Here is a 14,730-nt window from a genome sequence, read left to right as displayed (position 1 = left end):
GTTCACTGATGACATTACATAATATTGTATCCAATGGTTCATTCCACTAAAAAAGAATTTTGCTATTTAATAAAAATTCTTCTAAAACAAACAGGTTTTTAAACACTACTCAATGACCCCACTTATTTCAAATAATACATTATACAATGAAATGAAATACAATGACATGTATTTATATAAGTAACAAACCTGGCAGAACTCCTTGCAGCTTATATGATTTTAACTCAAACAAATGCGTATAGAGTGCTTATCATGCTAAGCACCAAGGATATAGAAGTGAGGATACAGAAACAAAGTGCTGGCAGTCAAGCTTTCAGACTACTATGGGGAATCAAGCAAGTATACAGATAATCACCACATAGAATGGTGCACCAGTTATATGGAAATAGAGAGAAGGGGGCATATCTTAGCTAAACATGAGGGTTAGGGTTGCCTATCTGAAGGAGGTAATGCTTAAATTTAATATGGAAAAAATATCTCCAGTGATATATCTGCAGTGTCTCCAGTATAAGTAAGCAATCTCACTAGCAAGTCTGAGGTAGCCATCCCAGTTAGCACGTGCAACCAACCAGCAACATAAACAGAAAGGTAACAGAAAGATCCTAGTAATGAGAGACCCACAGAGGGACTTGAACTCTGCAAACAACCCTGGCTGCCTTCCATCTGCATGTCTTAAGGAAACCAGGCTCTCTTCATGTCCTGGCTGATGGCAGGGCTGCACACGTGCACAGAGGATACAGGAGAAACTAGAAGCCAGGGCAGACTAGAAGCCTGCCTGAACTCTGAGTGTGCTCCCAGCCCACATACAGATCCTTCAGGCGAGTGGAAATCTTACTCCACCCTTCATGCTCTGGGTGTTGGAACATAACTCTGACCAACCATAGACTATGAAGCTATACATAAATGTAATGTTGAAAGAAAGAAGCAAGACTCAAAAGAGTACATCTTTTTTAGGCATGAGCTGTGTATGCTTAGCTAAGGTGCCTGAAGTCATGAAGAATCACTGAAGGATTTAACCAGGGAGTAATAGGTTGGCATTTTAGGATGAAGGCAAGTTGGCAGAGGGCAAGATGAGACACAGAGACCAGGAATAACCCCTGAACCAAGACAGTGGCAATGGAAAGGAGAGCAGAGGAGGCAGAGCTGAGTCAATATGAAACATGTTTAAAGGGGGAATAAACTGATGGAATGATCCATTAGGTGTAGGTGCTGAGGAGACAGTGGAATGTAAAAGTCTTCAGGTTCATGGCCTGAGCCAGAAGGATGGTGGAAACACCTACTAAAACAAAGAATTCAAATGAGGAGGTTGAAAGATGATGAGCTCAGTTTTGATTACACTAAGCTCAGGGTTCACAGAATTCTGAACTGTGAGACTGCTTATGTCATTAAACACAGGACTAAAGTGGTCCAGAAACCTGAGTTCTCGCTCCAGTTCTAGCTCAAACTCGGGCACGTCAGTTGTTATTTTGGTGCCAAAGTCTATCGTTTATTCAAGTTATCTTCACACAAAATGAAGACAATAAGACTGCCCTAAGTGCCCTATATACTTACATGAGTGTCATGAGCATAAAAAGAATGCTGTAAAATAAGAATACGTTTGATTGCTGCTATCACACACAATTTATCTGGAAACTGTAACTAATAATATGACCAAAATGAAGCCATAAATATTGGAAAAGAAACCATATTTTCACTATGTCAGATAACATGGAAAGCACCAAATAATTATTTTTAAAAGTACTAGAGGTAGAAGACAGTTCATTTAGGTAACCAGTTCCAAAACTACCTAGCAAAATCAATCTTTAAAGTGAAAACTTGGGATGCCTGGGTGGCTCAGTCAGTTAAGTATCTGCCTTTGGCTCAGGTCATGATCTCAGGATCCTGGGATGGAGTCCCACATCAGGCTCCTTGCTCAGCGGGGAGTCTGCTTCTCCCTCTGCCTGCCACTCCCTCTGCCTGCCACTTCCCCTGCTTGTGCACTTTCTCTCTCTCTCTCTCTCTCTCTCTCTCTCTCTTTCTCTCTCTCTCTCCCTCTGACAAATAAAGAAATAAAATTTAACAAAGTGAAAACTTATTGAGGTGCCTGGGTGGCTTAGTCGGTTAACCAACCAACTCCTGATTTTGTCTCAGGTCATAATATCAGGGTTGTGAGATCGAGCCCTGCTTTGGGCTCCATGCTGGGCATGGATTCCACTTGAGATTCTCTCTGTCCCTTGAGATTCCCTCTGCTCCTCTGGCCTGAGCATCCCCTCTCTCCCTCTCTTAGGAAAAAAAAAAAAAAAGATTAAATTTAAAAAAATAAAGTGAAAACTTGTTTTCCTAAAAGGTAAGACAATGTTATAGATATGTAATTGCACTCCAAATTTATAAATTTTAAGATAATATTCATTAAAAATACCAATTGGAAATAGACATATGAGGGAAATTCATCAAAACAACTACAACTATACTAGGGTAGTATGATTTTTTATAATTTTTCCCTATATTTTTACAAATATCCATGATCATAATAATATTGTCTATAGTTGAAGGCCTTTCCCAAGGCTTTGGAAATAAGCATTTTTCAAGTTCAAGTTTCAAGTTAAAAATAACCCATAATAGGTAGAGCACATAGGTGAATTATTTAATGAGAGAGAATGGCTCCCCAGCCAGCAAGATTTGACTGTAATCTGATAGCAACCAAAAGAGAGACTGGCCAATCATTAAAATTTAAAGAGAGAGAGAGAGGAAGAGAGAGAAAGAGAGAGAAAGAGAGAGAGATATCAGTGAAGGAAACATTGGCAGTGTCCCCTGGACAGTTCAAGCAAGAGATTCTTACCCTATAAACCTAAAATTGCAATTTCTTCTCAATGGTAAGACTACCCCTATTACAGAGCAAGAGGTATGCCACTCTCAGATTATGTCATTAAATATCTCAGTATTACAACTACACATGAGAATTTGTACTTACTCTGTGTTCATACAATTGTGATTGGCCCATCTACGAAGCAAAAATGAATCATCATGACAGGAGCATTCCAGTTCACTTGACAATTTTATTAGTTATAAATTAATAAATTAGACTCTCTATACTCTCTGTCTCTCTCTCTCTCTGTCTCCCTCTCTATCCCCCTCTTTTTCTCTCTCTCTCTCTCTCTTCTTCTCTCTCTCTCCTCTTTCTTCCTCTCTCCTCTCTCTCTCTCTATATATAAACTTTAGAACTCAAGGGTAAGATGATCCTGGGCTTCATAAACTCACCACTGTAAAGATAACTCTCCACAAGGCTTTTTGAAATACAGCCTGTCACCCTGCCCAGGAAACCCAAACATCACTATTAGCCAAGAATGTGCTTTTAATTGTTAAGCATGCAAAATTACTATCACTATTTAAATTTTAATTTATAAATTTGTAAAGTATTATATCTTTTCTTTCTCTGATACTCTTGATAATCTTTAAAAGTGATGCTCAAAAATATTTAACTCACAAGTGATATAACCTACTCTTGTTGAAATGATTGCTTAAGATTTGCATATGCTTAAGTGACAAATCATATCATAACACACAATAAATTATGAATGAAAAATCTAGTGTAACTGACTATGATTCAATGTTTATTAGAAAAACACAGCATGCTGTTCCAAGTGCATTTTTCTCCTAATCTCCAAAGATACACTAAAAACAATCTACTTTAGTCTAATCAAGAGACTATATCAATACAATATATTTAATCTTTATCTAGTGACATTTGGGCCCAGAAATAATATTTCATTAACTCACAGTGGATGGCTTAAACAAATACAGCATTATGCCAAAATTTAACAGAAGTAACATGCTCACAACTTCCCTAAAAATGATTATTAATATAGTGATATATAATTTTTAAATAAGCTAGAAAAAAAAGAAAAGTTAACCAAAAATTAAGTATTAACCAACAAAGGTATTGATTTGTTACTCACATAAGAAAACATGATATCTAAGAAACCTATGAAAAACGTCTATTTCTTTTAGTAAACCTTAAAATTGTCATTTAACTTTAGCAAAGAGCCTATCAAAACATACTATGTATGCAGAGATTAAAAAAAATGGGTGTTTAACACTTCATTTTTGAAATAAAAATCATTAATTCCAACAATTCAATATATAAATATCACTAACGCGAATGGGTAGGCAAAGTAACTGTACTTAAAATACTAATTCCATTATTACTCCTTAATTTGATTATGTTTCTGATAGAAATACCTAGTTGGGTTTATATATTATCAGCAAATTTGAGACATGGTCAAGAACTAGTCTTCTCAGATATACATGGAAAGCAATTTTAATCCTCTTTAATAATAGTGTGTTTTAGAAATAAAAGAAGTGAAATCTCTTAACAGAATGAGGCTATGCAATTCAGGATTCCTCATCTAACAGAAATTCAATCCCAATTCTCTGTTTAGCTCTCTACTTCATAAAACCCAAATCAAAATTTATAGAAATAATAGATAAACTTGGAAGACATTAAGCTAAGTGAAAGAAGCCAGTCACTAAAAGATAAATGCTGTATGATTCCACTTATATGATATACCTAGAATAATCAAATTCAGAGAGAGAGTAAATAGAATGGTGATTGCCAGCAGCTGAGAGAAGGGGCCAATGGGAATACCCTTTAGTATTTAATGGGTACAGAGTTTTGTTTTGTTTTGTTTTAATGTATTTATTTGACAGAGAGAGAGATCACAAGTGGGGGGGGGCTTGGGGGGAGGGGAAGCAGGCTCCCCGCTGAGCAGAGAGCCTGATGCCAGGCTCCATCCCAGGACCCTGAGATCATGACCTGAGCTGAAGGCAGAGGCTTAACCCACTGAGCCACCCAGGTGCCCCTAATGGGTACAAAGTTTTAATTTTGCAATATGAAAAGAGTTCTGGGACTTGGTTGTATTCACAGTAAGAATGTACTTAACTCTATCGAAATGCACAGTTAAAAATGGTTAAGATGGGGGACGCCTGGGTGGCTCAGTTGGTTAAGCAGCTGCCTTCGGCTCAGGTCATGATCCTAGCGTCCTGGAGTCCCACATCGGGCTCCTTGCTCGGCGGGGAGCCTGCTTCTCTCTCTGCCTCTGCCTGCCTTTCTGTCTGCCTGTGCTGACAAATAAATAAAATCTTTAAAAAAATTTAAAAAAAAAAAATGGTTAAGATGGTAAATTACATGTTGTTATGTGTATTTTACCAGAATTTTAAAGATTTTATCTATTTATTTATCTGAGAGAGAGTGTGCATGATTGGGGAAGAGGCAGAGGGAAAGAAATAAGCACACACCCTGAGTGGGGAGCTCCATGCCAGGCTAGATCCCAGGATCCCCAAGATCATGACCTGAGCCAAAGTAAGACAATTAGCCAACTGAGCTACCCAGGCACCCAACCATAATTTTTTTAAAAATTTAAAAATTGTAAAAATTTTAAAAAAACATAGAAATAATATGTCTTTGTATCTTTTCCTGAGTTTATTCATTACTTTTAGTATATAATGAGAAATAAATTTAGAGTACACTTGAAGTACCAATAATTTTAAGACAGGAAAAAAGAAAGCCAAGTTAATTATATTGAGATATGTTTTGTCACTTTATATACGCTAGTGATGCTTTAAAACAGTATGTACCTGGCTGTGAGTTGATAATTGTGGGAGCTAGGTGATAGGCACATATGAATTCATTATACCATTCTCTTTACTTTCGTACATTTGAAATTTTTTTATAAGACATTTAAAATAAAGACAGCTGTGCAAATAAGCAAAGTATGAAATTCAGGAGGGCAGCAAGATTGATGGGAATGGCAACCTGGGTTTTCTACCAAGATAGTGTTAAAGGATGGAATAAAGTAAAATATTGACATATTTTATAATCTATTTTTAAAAATATGAATTTGATGTAATTAGGATAATGGTGAGGGGGTTTTTAGGGAAAAGCAATGTGCATTTAACCAGAAAGACTACTGAAAGGAAAGAATTAAAAAATCAACTTAAATTTCTAAGAATAAAATGAAATTGTAAAATTTTACTCTATCTAAATTAGGAAATAAGCCCTTTCAATCAGCTGTTCCTAAGCTGTAAAGAAAGTAATCAAAATATTTCTGGTGTGTTGCTATGTAAAAAGTATGCTAGAGTACCAAATTCAAACCTATACACACATCACCCATATTCAATACATAACAAGATTTTGCCACATTTGCTTCTTCTACCCCTGATTTGTCTTTTATTTTGTTAAGCTAAATTGGTGTCATCTTATACTTTATTCCATAATCAAATATCCCTAATTGTGTTTCAAAAGGTCCTTTTATAGTTGATTTGTTTGACTTGGGATCCAAATAAGGTTCACAAGTTACATTAGGATATGTCTCTTGAATTTCTTTTAATCTAGAGTAGTGCTGCTTAAAATATGGTCTGAACTGTTGTCAGTTCAAGAACTAATTGTTGTCAATCCAAAAACTGTTACCAGTGCTCAAACTCTTTGTTTTAGGTCAATAAGATAAATTCAGGTAAGATAAAGTCAGAAAGGAAAAGTAAGGATTTAGATACCTTTTTTTTTTTTTTTTTTTTTTTTTAGAGAGTAGTGTGAGGGGCAGAAGCAGAGGGAGAGGGAAAGAGAGAATGTAAAGCAGGCTCCATGCTCAGCATGGTGCCCAACATGGGATTCAATCTCATGACCCTGAGATCATGACCTGAGCTGAAAGAGTTGGATGCTCAACTGACCTAGCCACCTAAGCAACCCCCAAAAAGGGTACTTTAAAAACAAAACAAGCTTGGTCTTCAATACCAGATAGTTAGAGATGCAATCCTCTCCTCACTTCTTTACCGAACCATTAACTTTTTAAGGAAATTGAGTCAGTTGCCCTTTAGATTTCTTTATTCTCTATTTGTTTCCTGTGGTGTCAATTAACTTGGTTCTCCATCACTTGACTTTCTTAATTGATTCTATTCAGGTTCAATATTTTGGGCAAGAATATTTCATGGATTGTGCTCTGCGATTCAAATTATAAAACTTCAGCAAGTATATAATATCTGGATGTACTATTTTTAGTAATGCCATAGTAATGCCATGATTAATCACTAGGGTTCAGGTGATGATAGCTCAATCCCTCCTTTGTAAATTCCCCATTAACCCTTCACCTAATAATTTCATCCACTGATTACTGCCACCTAATTCATTTCATTAAGGACTGAAAAGTAGTGATTTTCTAATTCTACCATCCTTTCTACATTTATCAGTTGGATAATTTTGGGGGGAAAAGTTTCCTTATCAAATCAGTCTATTTAGTTAACATGAAATACAGATAATACAGTAAAGGTAAGATAAATGCTTCTTTCCTTTTGATTAATAATTTCAAAACAAAAATATTCAGTGAGTTAGGTTTGGAGACTCTTCTATTCCACTCTCCCCTGTGTTTGTTCATTCTCTCTCTCTCTCTCTCTCTATGTCTCTCTAAATATTGTATTTCAGAGTTGGCTGAAAGGGATGTCTCCGTCAGTTAAGTGGCTGCTCAGGTCCTAATCTCAGGGTCCTGGGATCAAGCCCCAGGTCAGGTGCCCTGCTCAGCAGGAAGCCTGCTTCTCCCTCTCCCTCTGCCCCTCCCCACCGATCCCACCCTGGACTCAAGTACGCAGGAGTGTGTGCGCATCCGCTCACTCTCTCTAAAATAAATAAATAAAATCTGGGGGGAAAAAATGCCTTCATTGCATACATTCGTTGTTGTTTGACATCTTTTGCTCTTCCTCTCATCCTGGAGGACTCAGAATAATACACTAAAGACCAGCACTGTATATTTGGTGGTAAATAGATTTTTACAGAGTTTTCTGAAAATTTAACTACAATTTCATTTATAGCATTATTTCTAAAATAAAAGACTGAAAAACTTCAAACAACCAGCTAAAAATCATAACCATAATATGGCTTTCCATATGCCAGAGACTGTGCTAAACTCTTTGAATGTAAATCCCATTTAATCTACACAACTACCATACTATATGGTGGGTATTATTTTTATTCCTATTTTATAGGTTAAAAAAAAATGAAGTTTAGAAACTTTAAGAAATCTGTCCAAAATCCAGCTTGTAAATGGTAGAGCAAGGATTTGTAGCCATGTCTAACTCTGAAGTTCATACTCTTAACGAATATCTTTAATATCTAAAAGACCATTATGTTAAACAATGGCCTTCAACAAGAGTATGTCACCTTCCTGAGAGGTATTTATAAACAAACCTGAAGGTCTGAGTACTCTTTAAAGGAGGCTTTATATAAAGGGATAAATAAGATCCTTTTTAAAAATAACTGTGAGAAAAAAAATAATAGATAACTTTCAGGGGCAGAGGGAGGCATTATAAAGGTATAAAAGCATCCTCTTGGGGGTAATGGGTATGATCACCCTCTTGACTGTAGCGAGGGTTCATCGGCCTCACTTATGCACAGCTTGTTGTTACCCAATTTTACCTCAAGACTACTATTTTTTTGTTAAAATAAAAACAAATTTCTGGAGCCTATAAAGTAAAACAACAGTATAAGTATTCTCTCCAAACAGTCCCACAAAAGACTGAGATAAAGGTTTGAAAGAAAAAAACCAAGTGACTGATTCAGAATTTCCTTCATAAAAGTGGGACAGCACTGCAGATATTAAGTGGCAAAAATACTAACCTACCAAAATTCACAAGAGAGGCATTTGCTTTGCCGAGAGCCCCCTTTACATAATTCAGATCAGCAACATGCACTGAAGTAGGGCTGGGCAAGAAACCACAGTCGTACCACACACATACCCAATAACAGAATGTAAATCACCACACATATCCCACATATTATTCAACAGTAGCATGTTGGGTTTGGTCCTGTTTCTGAAAAATGTTTTTTAAGTAGTTGCCAATATCTGAAAATTTACTTTTCTTGAAAGGTCTGGTAACCCCTGTGTCACATTCCCAACCTGGCAAGAGAGCAAACACTCTGCTGGGCACAGGCCTTAGGACTCAGGGTCCAGATTGTCTTGTACCTGGCAGCTTGATCCATTTATGTTACAAATACCTGGACTCCAGGGCTTTTGAGTCTGTAGTCCTTACCCTAAGGTTACAAAGATTTTCTCTAAACAGTGTTCTGTTTTGTTTTGGTACTATCTGTGGGCTCACCTCCACATTAAAAAACAAACAACAAAACAAACAAACAACAAAAAAAACCTGCCCTTAATTAGAGGTGCAATTCTAACTCTGAAGGGTAGGTAACCTTCCTAACTGAGCAGGCAATGGCAACGAACAAGAAGCCAATGACAGCCATACCCCACCCCTGAAACAGAGGACAGACAAGAATAAAAGCAAATCCTGGAAACTAGTTCTTGGCACACTAGTTTCAACAAATTCACAGAAGACATTTCTTTTTTTTTTTTAAAAGATTTTATTTATTTATTTGAGAGAGAGAGATCACGAGTAGGCAGAGAGGCAGGCAGAGAGAGAAGAAGGGAAGCAGGCTCCCTGCTGAGCAGAGAGCCCGATGCGGGACTCGATCCCAGGACCCTGAGATCATGACCTGAGCCGAAGGCAGCGGCTTAACCCACTGAGCCACCCAGGCGCCCACAGAAGACATTTCTAACAGATATAATATTATCATGAATCTCCCTCCTGGAGACCCTTCCCAGCATTCCCCAACAAACGTGTGTGTGTGTGTGTGTGTGTGTGTGTGTGTGTGTGTGTGTGTGTTTGTGCATGTGCGTGGAAATGCACTCATGCACATGTACACACACACACAGTCCCATCTCCCTCCCTAACCTTTTCCTCCCCCCATTCTACCAGGTCACTGAAATAGTAGCTGGAGCATCTATTATTCTACTTCTAGCTTAAGACAAGAAAATTTCTTTTTTAAAATTTATTTTTAAAAAAAAATTTGTGGAAAGGAAAGGAAAAGTTTCTCAGGAATAACCATACAAATTATTACAGATCAAATGGGATCAGAAACCTACATTTATCCAATGAATAAACAGCCAAATTTTAAAGAAATCATCTATCAGAAATATGATATTAAAGTCAGGATGGGGACACCTGGGTGGCTCAGCCGGTTAAGCAGCTGCCTTCAGCTCAGGTTAGGACTCTACGGTCCTGGGATCAAGTGCCACAACGGTCTCCCTGTTCAGCAGGGAGCCTGCTTCTCCCTCTGTCTGTCACTCCCTCTCCTTGTGTGCTCTCTCTCTATCTCTGATTATAAATAAATAAATAAAGTCAGGATGAAGAAAATAAAAGATGAATAAAGATGAATAAACACTCAAACACAATAGCAATCAAAATTATAAAACACTCAGGAAAAAGATTAATAAAAGGTGCTAATAATAAAATCATGTTATCCCAGAGCAGGAGATGCCTTATGAACTGTCCAGTCACGAACTTAAAGAGTGGGGCTGGAGTCTCTCATGATATTCCCCCACTCCCGCCCGCCCCATGAAAGCTTAGCTGACACATGACCCAAAGGGAAATCATGGCTTCTCTCTCTGGTGACACTGTGGATTGAGTCAAGAACTGCATTTCCCTGGCCTACTTCTGAATCATAGGAATCAGCTCTAAAGTATTCACATCTCTCAGAGTTCATATAGCAAACAGAGCCAATAATCACAAAATTGGGAATCACCACTTTTTTTAGGTGTCAGATTAAGAAATCAAGTAGAGAAAATTTATCCTATCAGAAAATTATCTCGAGGAGCTTTTGACAGAGAAACCTTACTAAGTATAATCCATACTAAGTATATGTGTAGAAATAGATGAGTCCATAGACCTTTTACATCATCATTACTGAATAGAACCAAAGAAAGAATGCTTTGGAATGTGTTTACATCATTAAGAAATTTCCAATTAATTCATTCCTCAATATTTCAGACTTTGTGATTGTTTGACTCTGGTTTGGTTTCAGGATTATCTTTCCACTCTCTGGACAAAAGCACTTTCCTAAGAAAATAAATAGTGTAAATAAATGGTTTAAAGCACCACAGAAGCATCTGTTTACATTCAGATAATTAATATGCTAAGCACTCTTATCTATTAAATTAAAGGAGGTCACCTAAGGACTTTTCTAGATAATACTTCATTAGCCCAATTATAATGAGTATATATAGTTGAAACAATAAAATGGACATCTGTTTTAAAACAGTCTTCAATTTAAGCCTTTTACTAAATCAAACTAGCTTTCATACATTAGTTTAAATTACTGAGGCTTTATATAGCCAAAGAAAAAAACACTTTATTAAAATAGAAAATAAAAGTTTCTGTTCTTACCTTTGAAGTTCTCCATTCCCAACCATCATTTATCTGCTGTGAATGTTTAATGAATTCTGCACAAAAGTGCTGGAATGTTTTTTCTCCAAAGAACTCATCTTCTTCCATACTAAATGATAACTGTAATATAAAAACTAAGTATAAGTATGAGCTGTAGAATGAATGCTAAAAGGAATTCTGCTAAATCACTTACTTCTTTAAACAAACCAAAATTTGAGACAAAGAATGGGAAATATCCTCAGAGCCATTCCAAAAAAGCACTATGTTTCCATCCTTCTTACCCTATCCCCATTTTTTAATCAGAAAGAAAATGTGGTCAACATGAAAACTTAAAACCTAGATTTCTAACAAATACACATCTATGATTCAAAAAGTTAAATCTGTCCATAAATTTAGTTTCAAGAGCTTAATTTTATCTTACTTCTTCTAAGCTAATGCTTCTGAACAATCTCCTCAGAGCTTCCTTCTCTACTTTCTACCTTACTTAGCTCTTACATAGATAGTGTGGTAGTGCTTAATAAAGCTGAGCTGCTGTTCTGTTCTTCACACTTTATTAGAGAGTTCAATTCACTAACAAATGGTGTTCTCAAGGCTGAAAGTTTTGTTTTTCAAGGTGTAAGGTTATGATCACCTAAGTAATTACCTACTTTATCAAATCTACAAATGTAACAAATCAAGGAATAGCCACAATTTTCTTACAAAAATCTGTCCAAAACATGAACCATTGTTTATAATAAGAGAAATTTAGAGCGAGAAGGAAATTGTTAAATTATATAGTTCAAGACCTTTGATGAAAAAGTTAGACCAACTGAATTCCTACATTTTCCTCACTGGTAATGAGCATCATCAGGAAAATTACCACTTGTTGATTGCTTACTATGTCAAGCACTACGTTAAACACTTTATATCCCCATTTAATCCTCACACAACCCAAAGACTGTTGTTACCCCCATTCCCCAAAAGAATAAGAGAAAGAAATCTGCTCAAGAAATGCAAATGAGTGGGGCGCCTGGGTGGCTCAGTGGGTTGGGCCGCTGCCTTCAGCTCGGGTCATGATCCCAGGTCCTGGGTTCGAGCCCCACATCGGGCTTTCTGCTCAGCGGGGAGCCTGCTTCCTCCTCTCTCTCTGCCTGCCTCTCTGCCTGCTTGTGATTTCTCTCTGTCAAATAAATAAATAAAATCTTTAAAAAAAAAAAAAAAAAGAAATGCAAATGAGAAAGGATTCAAACCCCAATTTGGCTCCAAGGCCAGTGATCTGTCTATACTAGCTGATTCTTAGTACAGCGTTCTTTCTGATTATTCAAATTTAGTATGACTTAGAGAAGAATTTGCTCATTCAGCCAAGAAACACAGACTGAATATCTACAGTAGGTACTATGCATAGGTGAAGGTTAGATATACAAAATGAAAAAAAAAAAAAAAAATATATATATATATATATATATATCCCTTGCCTTGTAAGAGCTCACACTGTAATGAAGGGAGATAAGCAATAAAAATCATTACAGTAGAAACTCTCTTAACCAACATCCGTCAATCAACTTGCCAAGTTAACTGACATACTATCCATTCCCTTGGTAAATACTGATGTCTACAACATGCTGATCATGAGCACCTCTGCTACCATCAGTTGAGTTTATATTCACAAACCACATTTGTATATTATAAATACATGCTTTAATTAAATGCTACACAAACCAAAACCATAAAATGCAAGTAAAAAAGAAAAATAACTGCTATTTTTATGATTTAATGCCTTAGAAAGACTTTATAAAGGTAAGTCTCCATAAGAAAAACAAACTCTTATTGAAGTAGGTATGGACAATGCAACTGAAAAGACTGGTGAGGGAAAAAAAACCATACAAATCTAGGATCCTGTGTTCACAATGCTACATAAATAGCTTGAGTTCTTTCTTTTAAATGCAAACTAGAAATCTAGAGGATGCATTCTGCGTTCAGTATATTCATGAAGGAACAATGAATTCCATTCAAGTATACATACTCAAAGAAAATCCCTTGGTCATACATGAGACAATCGACAGGAATGTATTTCTGTTCTAAGTTTAAATAAAATGTTTCATGTCTACATGTATTTTTTTTTTAACTCTAGCTTTAATGAACTTTTTCAGTGAATTGATCAACTCTCAATCCTTACAGCACTGGAAAACAGGATTTATGTTTAAAGTATATACAAATGATTGAGTCCCTTACCAAGAGAGGATAGTGTGGGAGGGTATGTGGGGTGGGCATGAAGATGAATCTTGAAGTTGTATAAGAGTTTTTGTAGCGCAGACTGTCATTGAGTAAAGCACAAGGGTGAGAACAGTAGTCCAAGCAGGGAGAATGGTATGAACAAAGGCAAGTTAGGGTGCAGAGAACTCCAAGTCTGATCTCACAAACATGATGCAGGAAGTGTAGGCAGATATAGTCTAGTCACATGCAAGTTAAACTTGTCTGCTCTCTATTGGAGCAGAATGGCAGAGGTAAAGCTTCAAAGGTATAATACTGAAGAGTAATAAAATTCTAACGGGAGACTTACATGCCACACAAGAAGGAAGGGTGCTGTGATTACCATTAGCAATGCTCAGCTCCCCAGGTACACGAACCAGCAGGGAGCTGCACTGAGCACACGTGCAAAGTTGAGGTTTTGCTGGGCTGATTCAGTGGAAGGATAAAGGTAGAAGAAGAAATAAAATATGCTAGTGAGAATAAGCTCATAGTTCCAGATAAGGCAGGAAAGTAAAAATACCAAGAGAAGATTGAAGGGGCTGGGAAAACACGGTAGTATCAAAGAATATCAGATACCAAAAAGGGCTAAGAACCATCATAGTGAAAGGAAGGAAAAGGAAGACCAGAAGACATTGAGACTTTAGAACTTCAGGAGGTCTCAGCAAGTATATAAAGTAACTTACAGATAAAGGTCGCTGGAGCTCAGAGGTTTAGAAAAATATGAAGCTTATATTTGCTGTTTTTCATATGGATGCTGAAGTCACTTAGAATTATCTGGAGAGTTGGTGGGGGGTGGAGAGCTCTTTAAGGAAGCTGGAAGATCAAATGAGCTTGTAAATGACAAGGGACAAATGGTAGAAGATGGTGTATAATGCTAAATCCATCAAGAATAATCACTAATAAATTAATATAGGTGATCCTGATGAGCCAAAACAAAGCCTTGGATTCCTTCTCAAGATGGTGCAAAAAGGAGCCACTACCAGTAAAAAGGGATATGTGACACTACCAGCGAATATGTGAGAAAAAGACCTAGCTTGCTATATTGGGTAGAGCTGAATTTCATAGGATATAAAATTCCTCAAAAGATTTTCAAAGAAGCTCTAAAGGAGCTGGGATATCTACATGTAAAGAAGCAGTGACCTAAAATTTGCTCTGGGGAAGTAAGGGCTACCAGTCATCTCCAGACCCTACAATTCGTAGGTTGGAGAAAGGAGCAGCTTCCACTCAGTTTCAGTTTTTGTTTGTTGTTTCTTGTTCCAA

At 36.9% G+C, this 14,730-nt stretch overlaps 1 protein-coding gene across 2 annotated transcripts in view; it reads right to left on the bottom strand.

Annotated features, from left to right (window-relative positions):
• Positions 1–14,730, bottom strand: part of LOC111148443 (autophagy related 10) — a 229,656-nt gene that overhangs the window by 199,565 nt on the left and 15,361 nt on the right. For both annotated transcript variants that reach the window (XM_022504988.1, XM_022504987.1), the window contains exon 2: positions 11,242–11,361. In XM_022504988.1, coding sequence (XP_022360696.1) covers positions 11,242–11,349 — 108 coding nt within the window. In that variant the 5' untranslated portion in view covers positions 11,350–11,361. The remainder of the gene's footprint in view (positions 1–11,241; positions 11,362–14,730) is intronic.

Source organism: Enhydra lutris, unplaced genomic scaffold, assembly GCF_002288905.1.
Source record: "Enhydra lutris kenyoni isolate GAN:26980312 unplaced genomic scaffold, ASM228890v2 scaffoldscaffold19, whole genome shotgun sequence".
Lineage (NCBI taxonomy): Eukaryota > Metazoa > Chordata > Mammalia > Carnivora > Mustelidae > Enhydra > Enhydra lutris.
This window is presented reverse-complemented; position numbering and strand designations above follow the sequence as displayed.